This window comes from Sparus aurata, chromosome 18 (assembly GCF_900880675.1).
Source record: "Sparus aurata chromosome 18, fSpaAur1.1, whole genome shotgun sequence".
In the NCBI taxonomy this organism is placed as follows: domain Eukaryota; kingdom Metazoa; phylum Chordata; class Actinopteri; order Spariformes; family Sparidae; genus Sparus; species Sparus aurata.
In genome coordinates this window covers 1,458,044-1,481,123 of record NC_044204.1, presented here as the reverse complement: position 1 = coordinate 1,481,123, position 23,080 = coordinate 1,458,044, and the positions used below count along the sequence as shown (strand labels likewise).

The window sequence follows — 23,080 nt, the reverse complement described above, 5'->3', positions numbered from 1 at the left end:
CTCTAGCAGAAGGTACAGAATCCCCAAATGCAAATTGAACCATTTTAAATACCATTTCATACCCACCTCCATCAAAATTTTAAATAGATCTGTACGCTGAGTCCTAGGAAGTGTGCAATAACTTGGTGTTCTGTTTCTTTTTTTGTTTTTTTTATTTGCTTGAATCTTTTATTGGATGTGTCATGAGTGTGTAAGTAGCCTACATGTATGGCTTTAAATGTATGCATTTTATGTGTATTTATTGTCTGTAAGGGCAGCTACTACTTTCACTCAAAGAATACAACGTGTTCACTCGAGAGTACAGGCAAGGACACCGAAGCAGCAAACAGTCGCGGATACTTTCAAAAGTTAAGAGAAATATCCTCGAGATTACATAGAAGGTGATCAAATTAATCGCTCTGGAAAACCAGCTCATCTCCGCGGTAGAGGATCAGGGTTTTCTTCGTCACCTGGAGTTTTAAACCCCCGATATGCCCTATCATTTCTGCATTACATTTACTCCACTTTCGAGTTACAACGTGCCAGTAGCGCACTAGTTCCGTGGGTCTCATACAGCAGAGCATGTAAAACAGACATTCGAGGAGATGCTGAACGCATTTGAAATAGACGAGCAACGTGTCCACGTCATTTTATGTGGCAACGTAAAGAATATGAAAAAAACAACGATGATATGGAGGTACCAAGCGTGAACACACTTCAGCTGCTGAACACGAGGGTCTGCTGTCACAGTGCAGTGTCACACACTCACCTGCTAACACAAGGAAGGTGGAGGCCAATGTTGTAATAGCATATGCAGAATAAGAAAGAGCCATATGAAAGTATATGCTTTGTTTCAACAAAATAAAAAAACCTGGTACCTGCAGGTACTTTTTTTCTTAATGCAGCTGTAATATCTAGGAAAATATTAGTTAAGGCTAAGTATCGGATCGGGACTCGGTATCGGCAGATACTAAATATTAAAGGACTCGGATCGGGATCGGGGTAAAAAAAACCTGATCGGGACATCCCTACTTAGAATCACTACATTTGTTAAGGGAGTCTGGTGACAGACATCTGATGCTAACATCAGCAGGTTCAGAGACTAAACATGAATCCTGAAGACTCATCGACATTCTGACACAACTCTTCTCTGATTGGATACTGAGGTCAGGTGACTCTGGGTGCATACAGTAAGTGGCAGCAGCTCTTGTCTGGTTTGGACCGTGAGGGAGGGAAGCAGCTGTGACTTTTTTGATAGAGGAGATAAAATATGGATGTCAGTCACTGTTTCTCAGCTACTTCAGTAAAATATCAAGAAATACCTCAGTCAAGTAAAAGTGGAGTAACTGTACTTTCCCTCACACCTCCTCTCTCCTCTCTCCTCATTATGTTTACAACAGGAACATTTTACAGACACACAGACACACACAGACACACACACACAGACACACAGACACACACACACACACTGCTTTAATCCTGTTCAGCTCATGCAGAGTAAAATCTGTGACACAGCTGGTCCACTGCTGCCAGAACCTCATTAATAATTTGTGTGTGTGTGTGTGTTTCCAGTCTGACGGCAGCCTCTTTGTTTCTCACACACTGAAACATCTGATTCTTCTTTACTTCAGTAACAAACATTAAAACACTGCAACACAAAGTACTCTACAGTCATACTTGAGTAAAAGTAAAGATACAGTGCTAAAATATTACTTAAGTCACCCAAATGAATAGTACTAAAAGTATCTGATGTTTAATGTACTTAAGTACAAAGTACAAGTAAAAGTAACTGTAGATGTATTCACTTTGTTTTTGTGATGTATGTAAGATGTAATCTGTGAAGTAACTATAAAATGAGTTATCAAATAAATGTAGAGGAGTAGAAGTATAAATCTGCAGAAAATGGAAATATACAAGTAAAGTACAAGTACTTCATAACTGTACTCAAGTGCAGTATCTGAGTAAATGTACTTGGTAACATTAGATCACTGACTGCATTTAAACTGTGATCCTCAGCTGTGTTTACTTCTTATCACTGATGGAGTGTAACTAAGTACATTTACTCAAATGCTGTACTTAAATACAATTGTGATGCACTTGTGCTCAGTCATTAAAAGTAACTAAGTACATTTGCTCAAGTACTGTTCTTAAGTACAACTTTGAGGTATTTGTTTTACTAAATTATTAAAATGTTTTGTTACTTTATACTCCATTTCATCTCAGTGATGATATGTAAATAAGTACATCTACTTAAGCAGTGTACTACAAAAGTGTACAATCTTGATGTACTCGACTAGTGTACTCAAGAAACATTTTGAGGTACTAGTACTTTACTGGAGTATTTCCATTATGTACTTCCTTACGTTACTTCCACTACTTCCACTACTTCCACTCTACTACATTACATTACAAATATACACATTTATTTATGTGATCACTTTAGTTACCAGTTACTTTACAGATTACATGCTGCATCAGAGCCAACAAAGCACTTCAATTAATTAATTGATTATCAGTGATTGTGATGATACTTTTACTGATACTTTGATAAATACTTTGAGACTTTTACTTGAGTACTATTCATATGTGTGACTGTCACCTTTACTAAAGTAATATAAAGATATAAAGATATGGTGTTAATAATACTATTAACACCATATCTTTACTGTTGGTACTTTCTACTGCTCTGCTGCTGCTGAGCTAATGTTAGCATGCTAACAGGCCAAGTTCAGACGTGGTAAACAAACTTCCACACATGACCTCATTTCCTGTCATAAAGTGTGGTTGGCTGTCTTCTCTACAGGAGATGAGAAGTATTTAAGCCAGAGACCACTGTTCAGGACTGTGTTTTAACATCTGTCACAGTGAAACCAACAGACACGTTTGACGAGACGTCGGGACATTTTCCAGCTGTTAGTCTTCAGACAAACATGATGTGTAACCAGAGCAGAACCGTGGTGATGTCACAGTGATATCACATGATAACATTTCAAACTGAACATAAAGAAACATGAAGCTCCGACACAGCAGTGGTTTGTATGTTTCATACAGTATTCTGATGATGGTGCTGTCAGCATGTTTCTGTCGGGATGTTTCTTGAGTGGTTCTCTGTCCTGACCTTGTTCCTCTCATGCAGCACTTGAACACACCAGCAGAGCACAGTAACGCTGCTCTGTGCAGTTTGTTGTTTTAAATAAAGTTTGTGTTCGTCACTGAAGCTCATCGCTGCTCTCACCAATGCTCAACACTTTTTATTCCTTTATTCCTATTCAACTTTTTTTTAATTCAATTTTTATTATGTGTTTAACACACTGCGATGAGTTTCTACAGACCATCAGAGAGAAGTTGACTTATTACAGTTATTATAATGGTTCTTAAAGCCTGTCACCAAGTTGTATTAGTAATCAAATGAAATCTGTATGTACTGTGAGCGTGCTGAGGATGAACTGAGGACAGAAGCTGCTGGTCGTCTGGAGGCAGGGCACTGAAACTACTTTGTTTGACCTTCGTCATATTTGGTCCACAGGGGGCGCCACGATCAACAAACATGATGCAGAGTAAAGAAATATAACCGGTCAAATGGAGTAGAGAGCTCAAACTGTTGCACGTGTCCTTTAAATGAACCTTTAGCCTCGCAGCAGAGTTTGGGTCAGGAAAACTGACACTGATGGTTCTGCCAGGCTCCTCAGAGGTTACATAAGAGGTGAGGACACCTCTGGAGAGGGACATTCCAGCAGGACTGAAGTCAAACCACAGACTGCAGTCAACATGCAGAAACGAACTCAGACAGAACAGGGAAAACATTCAGCTCTGAGGTTTCAACAGAAGGAACATTTAAAGTGATGTATGAGGGATGGCGTCGGACTCACGTGGGTTTGCCGCAGATCTTGCGGTGGTACCACTGTTTGCAGTTGGTGAAATATTTCTTATCAGTGCCTTTCAGCTGCTGCATGGCACAAACATTGGGTCTGCAGAAGAGAAGAGAAGAGAAGAGATCAGACACAAGACTGAAAAAAACAAACAAAAAACTAAGATGTGATCATCATCTACACAGCAGCTTCACTTCCATCTGATCACATCACACTCTCATATTCTTGTTAAAGAAACACTGAGTCCACCTTTGATCTCACTCATCTGAGAGGTCTAAGGTGGACTAGACCTAACCTCAGGACCATGTTCATCAGTCAGCACGGATCCATATTGTTACTGTGCGACATCTGATCACATTATTCTGATTTTGTTCATTATTGATCTATAAAGTGTTTATTAATATGAATAAAAACACGTTCATGAATCTTCAGGGAATTAAAAGTTCATACGATTATAACAAAAACCTCAAAGATCACAAACGCATATAGAGTTTAGTAAAGTCGGTCTGAGCCGCTGCAGATTCGGTCCGGTTCGGCTCAGTTCGGATGATGAAAACTCACCCCTGCTGACGGCCTCGGATCCGGCTGTGCTGCAGAACCGCCTGATATGGAGACCGGGCGACACAGAGGGTCAGAACCAGGGCCAGACCCAGAACCAGCACACACACATTCATCATTAACCGAAGAGTCTGAATCCTCCTGCTGATGATCAGTTTTCTTCCTCTGCTTCTGCTTCAACTGCCGTCTTGAATCCAGGACGGGACCGATATATAAAGCAGAGGAGGGGGAGAAGGAGGGGAGGAGAGGAGGGAGGAGGGAGGAGGAGGGAGGAGACATCGACAACAGGACCTGGCTCACTTCTGAAAATCTTAAGCAGAAACAGCCTGTGAGCTCTAGCTAAATCTGATGAGACTTAAATTGTCCTGAAGTGGCCCCCATACAGTCTGATGTAAAGCTCTGTGCAGTGAACCAACATGTCAACATTGTTCAATCCTCATAAATCAAATTGAAGGATGATTTATACTACTACTACTACTACTACTACTACTAATAATAATAATAATAATAATACTAATAGAATAGAATAGAATTGAATTACTTTATTGATCCCAGACTGGGAAATTATTTTGTCACAGCAGCAGTGGGTCTGCAAAAAATATATACAGTGCAAAATATGCTATAAACAATAAACAATAATAATATATACAACAAAACAGTAGAGAGATCAGAGTTCTCTCTGTCAGGCAGAGATGAGAGAGTTATTATATAAACTGATGGCTTGTGGCAGGGAAGATTTCCTGTATCTGTTGTTATGACAGTGAAGCTGGAGTAGCCTTTCGGAGAAGGTGCTCCGCTGTCTGACCAGTGTGAGTTGGAGAGGGTGGAGAGGATGATCCATGATGGATAACAGTTTTTTCAGTGTCCTCCTCTCCACCACAGCCTCCAGAGTGTCCTGTTTATCGCCGATCACAGAGCCAGCCTTCCTGATGAGTTTGTTGAGTCTGTTGGTGGCTCCGATGCTGCTTCCCCAACAAACTACAGCAAAAAAAAGTACACTGCTCACCACAGACTGATAAAAGATCTCCAACATCTTGCTGCACACGTTGAAGGATCTCAGCTTCCTCCGGAAGTAAAGTCTGCTCATCCCCTTCTTGTAAACAGCTTCAGTGTTAGATCCCCAGTCCAGTCTGCGGTTGATGGTAACACCAAGGTACTTGTAATCCTCCACCGCCTCCACATCCTTTCCCAGAATGCACAGTGGTTGGGGAGCCGTCTTCCTCTTCCTCCTAAAATCTATAACCATCTCCCTGGTCTTGCTGATGTTTAGCCGCAGGTGATTCTGTCCAGTCCACTCCACAAAGTTGTCTACCAGTGCCCTGTACTCCTCCTCCTGTCCCTCACTTATACACCCAACAACAGCCGAGTCATCAGAAAACTGACAGAACACTGCCCATACGGACAAACTGTGGCCTGCCTGTCAGGTAGTCAGTAATCCAGGAGATCATTGTGTCGTCTACATCACCCGCAGCTTCTCCCCCAGTAGCAGTGGCTGAATGGTGTTAAAAGCACTAGAGAAATCAAAGAATGTGATTCTCACAGTACTTCCTCCACATCCAGGTGTGAATGGGCTCGTTGCAGCAGGTAGATGACAGCGTCTTCAACTCCCAAGTGGGGCTGGTAAGCAAATTGCAGAGGGTTTAGCAGGGCTCCCACCTGCGGCCTCAGGTTGGCCAAGACCAGTCTCTCCAGCACCATCATCACATAAGATGTGAGGGCCACTGGTCGGTAGTCATTGAGGTCTGATGGTGTCGACTTCTTTGGCACAGGAACCAGGCAGGACTTCTTCCAATGCACTGGTATTCTCTCCTGACCCAGGCTCAGGTTGTAGAGGTGTTGTAAGACAGGCGACAGCTGGCTGGCACATGTCACCAGGATCCAGGGGCTGATACCGCCAGGGCCTGCAGCCTTCTGCTGGTGGAGTCACAGTCATGCGGGGGAGGGTGATGGTGTCTTCAGTGGAGGAGGAGGAGGAGGAGGAGGAGGAGGAGGAGGAGGTTATTATTATTATTATTATTATTAATAATATTTATTATTATTAATAATAATAATAATAATTACAATAATAATAGTTTAAACCATATATAATTGACATCCATGAGGCTCTTTTGCGCCACCAGTGGTGAAAAGCCTCTGGCACCACGCATCCCTTTTCTCTGCTGACTGAAGGAAAGGAAACATATGAAACATGAAAGTCTCCTTGAATGTTATTTTAATCTGAATGCTATTGTCAATGTCTGTTAAAGCTCAGCTTGATGAAATATTCCATAAGCATGTTACATTTGTAGAAAGTCTCCTGATAGTAATCAATAAATTAAATGATCTCTGTGGGTCGATCAACACATTTTGATGATGAAGCAACAACAAGAAACAGTTAAATCTTCTTTGGGAACTTTGATGCAGCTACACAGAGAGAGTCTGACTGCCACCATGTGGTGAGGAGGGATGAAGATCACCTGCTCTTATTGTTATTATTATTATTATTATTATTATTGTTATTAAGTCATGATGTGATGGAAGAAATAAATAAATAAAGAAAGGATGATGATGATGATGATGAATATAAAACCTGATCACTTTTCAGAAAACCACAAACTAAAAAGTCAGAGGTTGTTCACACTAGAACAAGTGTCTGATCAATAAAAAGTGTGAAGTCCCACTGACAGTGAACACAACGCTGGTCATCTGTCCAGCTGCAGCCCTCACTGTGTCTGAGGACATCATGCACCCTACCACTCTTAATTTAAACTAACTGGTTTTTGGACTTTTGCATTTACTGTTGGGGAAAGAGAAAGAATGACAGGAAACAGGAGAAAAAATCCGAGCAGTGAAGAGAACAATCCCACCTCAGTCTTGGTATATGGTGGATGCTCTACTGTACCTGTCCAGGTGAGTGTCCCAGTGATCAGCTCCAACAGTGATGAGACAAAACAAAGTGTCCATGCAGGACGAGATAGTCTTTGAGTTCACCGTCTCAACCAAACTCCAGCTGAGATTTGATGGATTTAACAGATCATCTATCTAGCCCTTTTTTTTAGGTGGGCTTAAGCCCATCCAAAACTTGCCATCCTATCATTTAGTCCTCAAATCGTATATCCTTTTTTTCTTTTTTTTTTTCGCAAACCTGTTTTGTTTGGAGATGGGGAAAATTGTAACAGGCTCTAATGGGCCAGTAAAATCAAGCACAACCTCCCTGCATGCATCTCTTGTCTCTGATTGGTGGTTGGGTGCCTCCAAACAAAAAATGCAGCCCGAGAGCACCAAATGTGGTTCCTAGAGGCAGGGCAGAATCATACGAAATCGACAATTGGCAGCAGTGTGTTCTAACACTAATGACCAAGTAATGCTTCATATAAGGACTGTCAAAATAGTTGAGATCCATTTACTTCTGTCTAATGTAAATACCAGTATGTACACACACACAGAGACAGTGTCATGAAAAGTTGAGAGTCATACACTCCTGTCAGACACAAATACAAGAAAGGGACATTATACTTTGTCCTGAAATGATTCTGCAATATATCAAAACTTTGCTTGCTTCATTGTGTTTGCCATAAATTGATTGGAAAGTGTTAAACCATTACATTAAAGGTGTGTTGAAATAGGAAGTGAAGAGGAAAGGGCAACACGGGGTGTCTGTGAAAAAGAGGAAGTGTTACACTCAAGGCTCTGTCTGTTATTCTGTCTCTGATGATCATTTTTGACTTAGTATTAACTTTGCAAAGTTAAAGGAGGTGTAAGGTGTAACCATGATGTATTGAAGTTTTGAGATCTAATGAAAATCAGTAAAGAAACGGTGTTGAGCTGAGGTCATGAGAAAGTGTAAAAGAACTGATCAGGTCAACGTGAGACCAAAAGGATGTGTCGAAATCTGATCACGCGTTGGGCATGTGCACTGGGACCAGAGCGTGTTGGATCATTATGAAATCGTCAGCCGTCATCAAGGGACTATTAGTCATTGAACGGAGAGGGGAAAATGTCCTAATAAGGACATAAAACCGTGCCACCGTCCAAAGCAAGAGAGAAGTGTTATGAAATCTTAATCAAGGGGTTATCAACCAGTGAATGGAGAGATGCTGAAAACATGTCCTAATAAGGACACAAAACCAAGCCAGTGTCCGAAGCAAGAGTGTATATAACCTGAGGAGCACGGACTAAAGTTCGTTCTTCCAATCGCTCAAGCCTTGAAGAAACACCTGAGACGAAGAATGTGAGCAGCCTAAACATCGCAGAAAGGACTTCAAGAAATCTTCAGCAGAAACAGACAAAGGAATTAAGAGCACAACGGATTAACTATTTTTGCCAACATGCTGTGGATTACAATTTGGATATTGGAGTACTTTTGTTCACGCTGCTGGCGTGAAGTTTGGACTTTGAGGAAGTTACAAGACCTTGGCCAGGGTTGTGATTTGCCTCAAGGACTTGGACTTTCAGCAGGAAGGGAAAGGCAAGCCATGGAAAGACCTGACCCTCTCCATCTCACCTAAATTTAAGTATTTCTAACCAGGCCTCAGCTCTTTTAGGTTAATTTGTTATTTGAAGTATTGTGATTTATCAATAAGGATTTTTGATAATGATTGATAGTAATTGAAACAAGTATTGCGCTGTATGCTTTGCCCTTGCTAAAATCTATGCAATAAAACCTACATAATATAGTTAAAGTTAAAGTTGTGGACATTGATTTTATGTCTCTTTGAGTGGAAGTAAAAGTCAGGTGTTAAGTGTGCATAATATCTTAAAGGTTCTTAAAGGTTACTCTAGCCTACCAAATTGAAACAGGCCCTTAGGGTTTACCAAAAGCCCTTAAAATCAAACCTAGCACCATACCAAGAGCCCAGATCATTTAGAGGAGAGCTGCCGTTAACGGGTGTGGCTGGTGGCTGTATCTGACTCAAGGGCTATTCATGTCAGGTGCCGTACCAGAGGAAGCAGGGTAGACGTTCGGATTCAGGCAGTTAGAAGCTAGGCGAGTCTCCTCGTTACCAGCTTAAAAATCCCTATTTAAAATTCCCACTTTTTAGTAACCTTATAGGGATCTAACCCTTTATAACAGAGAGCTGGTCGAGTACCTCCTGGACAGGGGTAAAACTTGGGATCTTACAGCTGACATGACATAATCTGTCAGATGTCTATTAAACAGCAGTTGAAGACGATTTTATCAATTCCTCTTCTTATGTATACATTTGCAGAATAGGCACATAATGACACATATCATGATAAGCTAGGGTGCTAGGAGCTAGCGCTTGCTCTTCTATTGCAAAGAGTTAACTTGTTGCCCAGCGGCAAGATATGATAGACATGAAATGTCACTGTGAAGCTATGTCTTATGCCAAGTTAGAAAGTCTATCAGTAAGTTAATGTGGCACAAAATAAGCTATAGCCTAGTCTCTGGTCAGGTTGGTGAAGCATCATTATCACAGTGGGGAAAACTAAAATGTGGACCCAAATGCAGAAACAAGGAGGCAAGGTAGGGGAGAACAAAAGTTGAGCTTTATTTAACAAAAGCTGTATAAAACAAACCAAGGGAACAAACAAAAATGAATCCAGGTACCAAAAAACAAAGTAGCAAATAAAACAGTTAAACAAAGTGCAAACAAAAAGGCAAAGTTCAAATCAAACAGAAAAACCAAACAAACTGACAAAGAGTACATGGGAAACTAAGGCTTAAATACACAGACACACTGATGAGGGAACGAGGAACAGGTGGGGAGAGGAGGGAGGAGGACAGGTGGGATAATGAGGGAAAGACACAGATGAGAAAGCATGAAGGAAACAATACTGACCGAGGGAGACAAACATGCAAGGAGGAAGAGGAAAAGACAGAGGGGAGAACATAGAGGAAAGAGCACAGAGGAGAACACTGAAGAGACACAAAAAGGGGACAAAATATCAAAACATAAGACACAAGACACAACACAAAGTATAGAATCATGAACCATGACAATCATGGTGATAGTATAGTGCTAGCAGCTAGTAGACTAAACATAGTGCTAGCATTCGAATGACTGAATGAATTTCTACACTGCATAAGCCTGCTTACTGGCTGTTGATAGAAAGGGGATTCATGGTCACTATAGTCTACTGTAGGATACCATCTTAAACACTGGAACATTCAAGATTCAATAAATAATGTGTTAAATTTTTACCTTTAAGGGTCCAACAGCTCGTCACTGGGGCAGTACACCTATTGTTCCCCTTAACATGGGAACATTTTAGTACCCTTCCTGTTAGTACCTCATGGAGACATTTATGCACCCTTGGGTACAAAAATGGACTTAAATGTTTTAGGTACTAAAATTTACCCTTTGAAATGGTGCAAATTTGGTACTGCCCCAGTGACAAACCATTTGTACCATATGCTGGCAAATTTGTACTCAATAAAACACAAAATAGTCAAAAAATGTTTTATCCTTTTATTTATCAGGAAAAATACATGCATATTTTTAACACTGTCAATAATGACCCCACTGCATGGTTTTAAATGCATCTTCACCCCCCCTAGTGAAGTTTCTAAATAGTGCATCCATTGTAGGGTACATCTGCCTGAGGCTGCAAATCATTTTCTGTTGTCTCCATCACTAGATCAGTGTCATTTCTGTTGTTAAGATCAGTGTCATTACTGTTGTTCACAGGTAGCACATGTTGCCTGTGCTTACGATACACATGACGCCTGTAGGACTCATATAATGTAAAAGATGATTTACATTTAGTCCACAAGTGATATTAAAGTTCGATTTTGTGAATTTATCAAAAACGTGAAAGTGTATCAACTTGACAAGCACTTTGTAAACCTGTTTTTTAAAATGTGCTATGTAATAATAATAATAATAATAATAATAATAATAATAATAATAATACATACAATTTTTATAGCGCCTTTCAGGGTACCCAAGGACACTTAACAAAGTGGAACAAACAAAACCAAGAAGAAATGGATAAACAAAAAATACATATAAGATAAAGAAATAGAAAAGTTGATTGATGTGGCTGGATCTAGAGCTGATAGGCCTCATTAAAAAGATGGGTTTTTAAGTCTCTATTGAAAGTCTCCAGAGAAGTCAGTTTGCGGATTTCAGCTGGGAGAGTGTTCTAGAGAGTGGGGGCTATTACACAGAAGGCTCTGTCAGCGAGGGGTTTGCAGTTTGGTGTAAGGGATGGAGAGCTGGTGTGTGCCTGATGAGCGCAGCGTCTATATCGTATATAAGTCATTACTCTTAAAAATGTATTATAATAATAAAATTATTTTTATTATTTATTTTTTCCAGTGAGAGATACAAACAAGGATTGTCCCTAAACTTTTTTTCAGTTGGATATAAGAACTGAATCCATACCTGTCCAATTGTAATGAAGTAGTCCAGCAGCAAGATTAGCGCCACATTTAAGTCAACTTCTGCAAGAGAAGATGAAATAGGTCTTTAAAGTAAACCTAACCCTATGACACTATCAAAAAGAGTACTTTTTACTATCCATTAACCTGAAGGTTAACCTGAATTAACCTGAAGGTTTTGGTAAGAAAACAACAAAAACTCAGACAAGCAAAGTACTGACAACATTATTACTGTGCTTATGAATACCAAAATAAAACAGTAGTAGGCTATACCTGGTAGATCTTCTGCAAGCAGTTCCTCCCTACCTTCAGAATAAAGTTTGGCCAATGTGGATTTTCCTTCCATCACCTTGTGGCACTATGCGAGTGAAGCCCTCTTTCCAGCGACTGCACATGTTCACAGCAGATGGATGGATCCTGTCAACCTCTTCCCACAGCTGAAAGAGTTAATAGAGAGGGGAAATTCATCGCTCATTTAACCAAGTAATCTTAACACTCAAGCACAAGACCAGTACCAAGGTATTTTTCTTTTAAAGTATTTTTTTGGCCTTATGGCTTTATTGATAGGACAGTTGAAGACTGAGCTAAACGGCGCCCCGCACGGAAGTATTTTTCTTGCATTCCTTGCAGTTACATAAATGTTTTCTGTTCCAAGTCGTATGGTTTGTTTACACTGACATTAACTATCAGCTTTTAACAGCTGAAAATCAACTTTAAGTACTGTAAATCATATCACTTAGCCTGAAAGTGTTCTCAGGAACGGGTATTTCCTCAGTACGTCCTCAACTATCATGCCATCCGCGATCTCTTTTCGACGACGGCATGCAAATGTTTGACCACAGTGCTGTCAGAGAGAGAGAGAAAGAGTAAAATAGTCACTTTTCTAAACATACAAAAAAGCATGAAGTGAGTAAATTTACTACATCTTGAACAATAAGCAAAATTATCTTCAGTGTTGGGAAAGTTCACTTTCTACATGAACCAGTTCAAAGTTCAGACATTTTAAAATAAACTAGTTCAGTTCATAATAAAAAAAAGAACAAGTTAATGTAATTTTTTTTTTCAATATGTTGCTTCAAAATATTATTTTTCAAAATTATTGCCACAACCCATATAGAACCACAGACAGCAATTATTTGATCAGTTTTAACACTGAAACTGCAGCTCTCTGACCATATACTGCAAATCAGGTTGTCCAGCTGTGGCTGGGAGATGAAGACAGTGGAGCTGTTGTACACTGTTAATGCACACTGGGTGGTAGAGGATCTGCTTTGGCTCGCCGTTGCCGTGTCTTTTAATTTTTTATTCACTCGCACATACCTTGAAAGGCTAGCCGGGTGCTTTAGTTCAATGTGCCGTTTCAGGTTTGCTGTTGTTTATGTACAGAGTTGCTTTGTGAAACCCGGCGGGTGAAGTTTACGCAAAAAGGTCAGATTTTTCCCACCTAGATCATCACTTAAAAATAGTTTAAGTAATCATATGAAGATGCCGTATTAATTGTGGAGGCAGAGTCTGAGGTAGTGCTGCTGCCTTCATTTGTTATAGTCTCCATGCTTCGCATTTTGATGATGCATGCGGTGGTGCGACTCTGTGGTGGCTGGTGTTGCCAGATTGGGTGTTTTCCCGCTACATATTAAGGCCTGTTTATGGTGTGTTTTAGCTGGGTTTTCGCCTGGAAGGCTCTGTGGAAATCTGGCACTCTCTTGAACGAAGTTAAACTGTGAGAGAGCGCCATTCACAAACGCCAGAATGAACCCGTTCACAATAATGTTCATCAGGCAGAATACAGTACGTTCAGTTCACGTTCGCCCAAAATATGAACGAGTTCATGAACAATCGTTCACTGAACGCGTTCAGGCACAACACTGATTACCTTAATATGTAACGTTACTGATAAGCTTCAAGTCGCATCCATAGTGACGGTAACTATGCAGCGAAGCTGCAGCCTGCCTAGCATTATAATTCACACACTGAACATTTCCATTGACAGTAAAGTGAGATATGGTGAATAGGACTTAACAAAGAGGTACAAATATTGACCCTCAGAGCACATTTTAGTCACCACATCTATGTTAAAAAGCCACGAAATGATGTCAGCAATTTCTAGCTAACGTTGACTAGCTACCTAACAGTCACAAAATCAGTTCCATTCAGTAACACAAAACCAATAAAATAAACGTAACGTTAGAAGGCACAAAAGATCGTCTCAAAAACCACATCTTTTGTTATGCTAACCTGTTTTTAGATTAAAGTTTAATGTCCGACTAGCTAGCGATACTAGCTAACAGTTTAACGTTACTCACTTGGTTTATTCAGTTTTGACATAAGGCTGCATAGACCATATAAAGCTCCAGCTTTTGAAGGAGCTCCTCAGTGGAGAAGTCCATCTTCAACTTTGAGCACCAAACGGTGACTGTCTTTTTGGTGGACAGTAAAGAAGGAGAGATGAGGATAGAGTGAGAGAAAAGGAGAGAGAACAAGACGAAAAAGGTGAGAACATGAACAGGTAGTCAAGAAGGCCATAATGATAAGCATCTCTTTGGCCACATGAATTGCATTTGCCCATACTAATTTACTAAATTTTCTAAAACTGCTCTGTCCCACTACACATTGACAGGTTGTAATATAGGCCTACATTTGCTGTATTTACCCCAGAATATGAATTATGTATGAATTATGTATAATTATGAAGGTTTATAACTACTTCCTTATAAAACGTATGTATGTAAAGAGGGAGAGGGAGAATGGAGAGAGGGCGAGAGCAGGATGGAGAGAGAGAGGAAAGCCAGATGGTGCAAGACCTGGAAGAAGCAGGTGAGAAAAGGGCATTTATTGTTAAACACCTCACTAATTACCTATAAAAAGAAAGTACATTATATTTAGAGTAATTTCATGGATGACTTTGTAATCTCTCTTTAAAAATGTATGTCATTTTTTTAAATAAGGACAAAGAGAAGAGCAGGGAGAGTGTTTAGAAGTTGAAAGGGAGCAGAGAGGTGCATGAAGAAGCGCAGATAGAGGAGCAAGTGGGAGCATCAGTGTCTGCTGCAGATAAAGCTTTTGATTTAGGGGATAAAGACACTGGTTCTAAACAATTGAAGCTGCCCCAGTACCCTCAAGGTCAGTTTGGCATGCAAAAGAGAGCATTTCAGCCTAAGTGATTAATTGGCTGGAATACTCTTTGAGAAGAAATGCTGCATTCTGCTTTGCTTGTACGGTGTTTGGCAAGAAATTAAAACAGGAGAAAATATGAGTTCATACAAACAACATTCCAATATCAATAAAACAATTTCTTGAAATTTATATTTTACTTTGTCTTAAATGTTTTACCATCCATTTTCCATATTTACCATGTATAGTTTACCTTGAAAACCAATGTGTTTCAGTACTGTGTAAATATGATACAGAAATACTGTATTGTCCATGGCATGGAGGAAGGTGGTTGATCTCTCAGTGTATATCAAATCCCATTTAGAGGTCATAGGCTTTTAAGAATAGCCCAAAATAGCCTGAAGTTCAAGATGGTCTTTTATCCCTTAATAGGCCAAAAAAGCTGAGACACAATATTATAGACAGACAGCTGTGGTCAATGGAGCCTTCTTCTCAGTTTACATTAACTAGTTTTGGAGAAAAGTTGATCATTGTTCATCCTTAATCATTAATGTTATACATCATAGGTTTAGGGAGATATTAGAGTCTCAACTGGTGAAATGGAACTTGTACATAGATCACGGTTGGATAATCAAAACTTCTTGTTATATATGCTTTTATGAAAAATCTTAGCCTTTTCTTATAAATTAAAAAACTGGATTAAATTCCGGAGCCTCATAATTCCTTGTCAAGAGCGGATGTCAGCTGATTCCTGGGGGCTGAGCCCCCCCCCCCAGATCCTAAAATCGCCCCTGCTCTCAAACCAGATCACTGATTCATTTAGATCTGGTTATGTCTTGAGAGACGTCAGTCAGGACTGATCTGATGATCCACAGTTATACAAGAAGTAGTTCCGACCAAGCAATCTGATTGGTCAACAAGACAGACAGTGCTCAAATCAGCATGACAGCAAACCTGACTCATTACTCAAAATATTACTCCGCTAAGTCTGTGGCAATAGTGTATCCATCTCCATGGCAACATAGTAACTGTCAGAGCTGGAGCAAAAAAAATAAAAAGTACAGCTTGAAATTCAAACTTTCTACCGTAAAGTATGCAGAGGAAAAGTCGGGAGAAGCAGCCGCTAGACGTTTCTCTGTCGACCTCAAGAGAGTGAGAGATTGGTGATAAAATAAAACAGAGCTGTCCGAGGAAGACAGCAACAGGGCCAGGCTGCCTGGTGGAGGCAGGAAGAAGGCAAGCGAGGAGCCTGAGATAAACATGCGGGAATTAGTTATCAGCAAACGGGCACACCAAGAGAGAGTGTCCCGCAAAATGATCAGGGCGATGGGGAAACAAATGTACGCCACTGTGAGTGACAGCAGAGATGAGGAGTTTGCAGCGAGTACTGGTTGGCTGAATCGCTTCCTCCACTGCAACAACTTCACTTGCAGAAGACTATTATTGCCCAGCAGGATGCCGGAGAATTCACCGAGAAGCTGGCGAAGTTTGTGACATTTTCATCCCGGATTTTTGAGAGGAAGGAATTAAATGCCTGTCCCAAATTGCCGCCTGGTCTGTTAAGTGATTGAAACAAATAAACGCTCCGGCTATAATTTAGCACACCCTCTCAGGTAATATTGCTTAAATCAAAACCACTGGAACACGGGGCGTCATTTATTTATACATCTCAGTTGAAATGATGTTAAGATCTACTGACACGTTTATTTATTCTGGATTTTAATCTTAGAAAAAGTATTCTGCCCAGTTAGACCAGTAAAGTAAAGTTTGACAGGAGAGGCTGACTAGGGGACTGAAGTACATCTGTGAACCTCCTCACTGGTTGACCTGCTGCGTTCATGAGCCTGTGATAAAATCAGATAAATCAAAGCCAGCTGTCACACTGTGTGCTGCTTAAGAGGGCTGATAAACTCAGAGCTGAAGGTAAAACAATAAACAAACACAAATATGGAACATTTCTGAACGTCTGCTAGCTCCAGGACGGATCACAGTTTGTATAAATGTGTGGTTTCCACTTAAAACTAAATCTGTCTGCTGAGATCAGCTCAACACTGACGGCTAACCTCAGAAAACAGGATGGGAGGAAACATCTTGCACTCTCAGTCACTTGAACCCAACTGTCACAGCAATCAACTAAATTACAAACAGGACCTTTGAGTGTTTCAAACAAAAATATCTTACAGACACAAGATATTTATTTTAAAAAATGGGAGTTTTTAAATGTTCAGATTTATGTTTTTAGTCAAGTCACAGTGGAACAGCGACCAAGACATCTTCCTCACTGGATTCAAACTGCCTCGTCTGAATGTTATAATCCAGCTGTGTTTCTACATTCTTTCTTTTAAAAAATTCATTGTGAGATAAACGTGGGTGTCATCAGCATGGAAATGAATATAGATGGAAACTATTCAGCCCTGCTCCTTCACAGAGAGATGATGTGGGCCGAGGTTAAAGAGGAGAGTTGTGGTGAAGTCATCTCTCTGAGGAGGTCTGAAGATAATTCTCAGCTGAGGTCAGTGTGTGTTTAAGCTAAGAGAGAATGAAGTGATTCAGAGTTTATACACAGATGATGTTTTATACAGACAGGGTGAACATTTTTCGAAGGTTTCAGCATTAATGGACTGATGAATCATGAGTGGTTGGCAGAGAGGCCAGAGACCACTGTTCAAGACTGACTTTCATCTGCTCAAGACAAAGAGCTTCACTTTTTAACAAGACGTCAGGAGAGGAAACTGTAGATACCTGAAGAAGAGTTGTTGTAGAGCAAACTTCTCAGATAACTGAAGTTAAGGCCTTTATTCTGATGCCTCTGTCGAACTGTCTAAGCTTGGCTCAAAGGTTGTGACACCAGGAGACCAGACGAGGAAGACAAACTTACAAAACACATTTATTAACAAAAATATAACAAAGGGAAGAACAGACAGTCAGTCACCAGTGATGTGAGTGTGCAGAGTGTGGATGTCAGCAACAAAAAAAACAGGACAGACCACACCGGGCATGTGTAGCTCATGTATAGCTCATCAAGCCAGCGATGAACTCCTTCAATGGAGGAGGTGACGGGCATCATCATCATCAACAGTGTTTGTGAGTGTCAGACTCTCTCTCTCTGGTGAAGTGAGGAATCTCTCAGGTTTCACTTCAGCGTTGATGCTGCTCTTTGCAGCAGATTTGCTTTTTCACATTCTGGCGCTGCTACACCCAAAACACACAGACAGACATCTGTTCACAGCGTCTGAACACACACAGACACACACACACACACACACAGGGTTAACCCAGAAACACTGGGACTGAAGCTCTCTGCGGGTCATCGGGTCGTTGTTTACCTTCAGTTTGGGTGATCCTGGTTCAACTGTTTTTTTTAATTCTTCAATGTCTCTCTGTGCTCCGACATTAGAGCACAGAGAGACAAAATGCTAATGACCACGATGAAAACATTACAGCTGTTATTACAGACACACTCTACCTGAAGTTATGTAAGCTAACGGTTAACAGCTAACAGCTGAGTGTGACCTGTATGTGAATGATCTGAATTCTTCCTCCTCTGACCCTTCAGGAACTTTTCCACCTGTAAAATATTTAACAGGAGCAAAATCATTTATGTTACCCTCCTGGAGCCAACCAGTCAGTCAGTCAGTCAGTCCTTCAGTCAGTCAGTCAGACAGTCAGTCAGTCAGAGATTCAGTCAGATTTCATTATTGTTTACAGGCTGTTACTGTGATGTGTTACTGATCAGATAGTACAGCACATTTTAAAATGAGTTTCTTTAATTGACATTACAGTTTTTCTCCATTGGTCTGGCTCATTTCTTGAAACAGAAATTACATTCTCAAAATAACATGGACAAACCTCCAAACCACTTTGCACTTGTTCACAACAGAATTGAATTTCTCATTCATTTCATCAAATTGCAAATGTCTTAGTACATCTTTGCAAATGATTAAGTACAGGCAGCCTACAGTTAGCACAGTTAGCCTACATTTAGCACAATTTCCAAGTGAATGGATCTTGTTGATCTAAACTGATTGTTGATTCTCAGTCTGATGGTTGTTCTCTCCAAAACATGTCAGCGTCATTTCATTGTACAAGTTATCACATGCACAATAGTCTGACAGGTATGTACTCAGTCAATGATGGAATATCATATGTTGAACAGGACAGGACACTGTGCATAAAGCAAGAGATGTACTTATTTACTCATTTACCTATTCATTTAGTGTGTGTGTGTGTGTGTGTGTGTTTTATAGGTCTACAGTAATATCATAGCTCACTGGGATGTTATGACACTAAAAATGACAAGAAAAATATTGGAGAAAATATACTATCGAATTATTGATGATACAGTTAACAGTAGTAGTCCAGTCACTGTGCAGTGATGCATTAGAATTGTGGTAAAGTTACTGTAGGTTAAACAACAATACAATTACATTAACTCATTCTGTAAAAATACATAAGGCATACATTACGAATGGTAATACAGTGTTGTCCTTTGAATTGTATGTCTAGGATTGGACTACAACCTCACACGGATGGCAGAGGAAAACTTCTCAGTGACCAACAAGAACAAGACATCTGTAACATGGTGATGGCAAATAATGCCATCACACTGAGACAGATCCGCACTGCAATCATAGAAGACAATGCCATATTCCAAAATGTCAACTCTATAAGCATCTCCACAATAGACCGGATATTGAACAAGCATCAGATGACCATGGAGCAACTTTACAGGGTACCATTTGAGAGGAACTCTGATAGAGTGAAAGAGCTGCGGTACCAGTATGTACACGTAAGTAGTGTACTAATGGTGTTTCTTTTTTTCAGTAACGGGTAATCTCACTAATTACTATTTCCATCGTTACAACGCCGTTACCGTTACGACTATTAAATGTGGCGCGTTACAAACTGAAGCTGCTCACTGAAGCTGTTGTCATCCGACTCGGCTCTCAGCCACCGGAGGGGTATTGCACAAAAGTAGGATAAAGAAATCCAGGATAATTGAGCAAGCGCGGCTTGACCTAGTCTGCTCGGCGCATCCTGGCTTAATTGGTTGCACGTTTGCCGAGCCAGGATGAAAAGGCGCGGCTATGTCAAGCCAGGTGTAGATAGTCGGGATAAGTGCGTGTTCACGGCATACTTAAATAGACCTCGCGATCGCTCACAGAATCACAGTTGGGAACATGGATAAGAGTCACGCTTCATATTTCACGGCTGCTGAACAACAGCTCCTGACGGAGTTATATGAAGAGGTGAAAGACATTATAAGAAAAAAAGGCATTACCAGTGCCATAATTAAATAATGAGAGAAAGCCTGACAGACAATAGCGGACCGGCTTAATGCGTAAGTAGTTCAAAACTGTACAATTAATAAACAGTGCTCCACTGGAACTGTCATAATTAGGGTTCAATTAAAGGACTAAAGGAGATGCTTTAAAGTCCACTAATCAACTGTTGTACACTTTGCATGTTACTCAGGAAATGTAGAGTATGATTAAGTGCAAACAATTATCTACAATGTGTGTCGTTTAATCTATTTTTCTCATGTTATGTTTTTATCTATTTTATCTTTCTCTCCTTCATAAAGAACAAACTTGTCTGGCTACAAAATGACCTGGCAGCAAGTTAAAATTAAATACAAGAACATTTTGCAGGCTGGTGACTTTAAAGTAGATAACAGTGAACAAATGAGGTGAATAGATGAGGTGCCTGTTGACATGTTGAATGTCTGTATGATTGTAGCAGTTAAATGGCACAGGGGGCAGCCCACCAAGCCAGGATATGACCCCAGCGGAGGAGCTGGCACTCCATTTAAATAAAGGGAGGCCAGTGTCCGCTTCATCCAAGGTACATATTGCAGTAATACTGCACATGGAACACAGTCAGATAAATATATTATACTGTCTGACTTTGGATTTCCTTACAGTGTCTGGGAACACAGTTACACTCTTGGAGCCAGAAGATGATCCGGTTAGTACACTGTATTCAAATCACAGGGTTGGTAGGTCCTGTGAAATCTTAATTCAAGTTCTCTCAATACATGTATGTATATGGCAGGGGGGAAGGAACATCTGCAGCTGCAGAATGCACTTCTGCAGATGAGGAGACTGTCACTGGACTCCAGAAGGCTTGAGGTATGTCAATTTTATGGAAATATTCTGCTTATTTAGTCCATAAAGTATGAAGTCAGTGATGTGGTGCTAATAGAAAATATATGTGTAACAGGACCCAGATGCTGCACAGTCTCCTAAGCAGCCTGGTAGCATTGTGAGTATTTGCTAAAGTAAATCTACATTATGCACAAATCCTGCTGTGCTAATTGACATTTCTTTTACAGACTTCACAAACTGTCAGAAGACTGTATGCAAAGCACCCGGAGGAACAGATAGAGCTGGCAGACATTAAAATCAAATTCAAGAAGAGATAGCTCCAAGAAATGGAGCAGGAGCTTGAGATTAAATGCGGGACACTCGGGAAACTGGACCTGGAAATCCAGAAACTAAAAAGAGAAGTGAGTATTTCAGTGCACACTGTAACCATAACTGCAATACAGTGTTTTAATCTTTGTTGCTTTTGCTCTCTCTATTCCAGGATCCAAGCAACCAAGAGAAATGACTGCCAAATAAACCCTCAGGTGGTGCAGGCACTGAAACCGAGATTTCAGAGGGCCGAAGGTCATCTCGATTTGAGCCCTTGTCTTGCTGTGTGCATGGTTGTAGGCCTGCTGTGGTGGGGTTTGGGGGTCCGCAAGGGTAGTCAAGAGGAATGACTCGCAGGCATAGCCTTTGTCTCCCAGCAGCACACCAGAGAATTCGCCTGATAATGCAAGATATCATTTAGAAAACTACACGGCAGAGTTAAACACTCATGATGTCCAAGGTGCATACAATACAAATAAAATGTGTGGCTTACCTTGTGAAAGTCTCTCGTAAACTGGACTAGCCCAAAAGACTCTGGAGTCATGCACTGAGCCAGGACACTTTGCCTCTAAATTGCTGACAAGGCAGTCAGCATCACAGATCATCTGAAATGTGAAGTTGTAACCTATTAAGGTCATTTAATGCACAGAATTAATTTATGTAGGTCATAGTAACCACAAATCACTCTTACCTGAACATTGATGCTGTGGAAGGATTTCCTGTTAATGTAATCTCCCTCATGTTCTCCTGAGGGGCGTTTGATCCTGATGTGTATGCAATCCAGCTGTAACATGAAATAGTGAGTATCCAACTGTGACTGATCAAATTAGAAACTAATGGTTGCACGTTGAAATTGAGGTTACCTGCAATCTTGTAAAACTCCTTGATGTGGAGGGGTCTTCTGTGGCCAGGGAAGGTGATGAATATGTTGAATGACTTCAGCTCCAGACAAACACGTCTTATTGTGCGGCAAATGGTTCCTTTATTGATGTTCTCTACATCCCCAACAGAATAAAGGAAGCTCCCACTTGCAAAAAATCTTGTGTGTGTGTGTGTGTGTGTGTCACAGATTTAATTGAAAACACCTTTGCAACTTCATCAGCCATGTTTTGTTATCTCAATTACTGCAATAAAACATATTTATGAAATCTCTGATGGCAATTTGGCAAGCAGTCTTCATTAGCATAGCAATTTACCACCTGGCCCAAGTAATAATACTACCACTTGAATAAATATAAAAAGACTGTTGCAATTACAAACAGCCAACAGATTTAAATGAAATGAAAAATGACAATATATATGTGTTGGGCCTCACCTTACACAAGGCCCGGTTAAGGTGTGTTTAACAACAATAAAAGGGGGATTTAGGTTAAATTTGGCTATCAATAATAATTAATGATTATTTGGGATAATTATTAATTATGATAAATAATATGATCCAATTTGCATTAGATCACCTCGGGGCACCACCCTTGAAGAAGGGAAAAAGATAGCAATTTTACTAAATCAGTCTCATAAAAACGTACTGAACTGTTTATAACTCTGGTTAATAATTAACTTAATAACTACAACCAAATTCACCATAACAGCTAGTAATGGTTGAAGGATTTTGGAGTTCTTGACAGTGTAGAGGTTGGCAACATTCACTCATGTACAATATTAAATAGACAGCAAGAAGGTTCAAGATCTTTTATTTAACACAAAATGGAAACACACAATCTAACTAACATGTACTATACCAGTGTGTGTGTGTGTGTGTGTGTGTGCGTGTGTGTGTGTGTGTGTGTGTGTGTGCGCGCGCGAGTGCCTGGCAGAACAAA

General features: G+C 40.3%; 1 protein-coding gene and 1 long non-coding RNA gene across 2 annotated transcripts in view; one reads left to right on the top strand and one right to left on the bottom strand.

The window, feature by feature from the left end:
* Positions 1-4,525, bottom strand: part of tgfbi (transforming growth factor, beta-induced) — a 31,933-nt gene extending 27,408 nt beyond the window's left edge. Inside the window, exons 1-2 of the mRNA XM_030395460.1 lie at positions 4,410-4,525; positions 3,849-3,947 (exon numbers count right to left, since the gene is read on the bottom strand). Of these exons, the coding sequence (XP_030251320.1) occupies positions 3,849-3,947; positions 4,410-4,525 (215 nt within the window). The remainder of the gene's footprint in view (positions 1-3,848; positions 3,948-4,409) is intronic.
* A 16,278-nt stretch (positions 4,526-20,803) lies between these two features.
* On the top strand, positions 20,804-22,291 carry LOC115569123 (uncharacterized). Its single transcript, XR_003981495.1, has 3 exons — positions 20,804-20,975; positions 21,067-21,352; positions 21,433-22,291. It is a non-coding gene; the product is annotated as an uncharacterized LOC115569123 (long non-coding RNA).
* Positions 22,292-23,080: the final 789 nt, after the last annotated feature.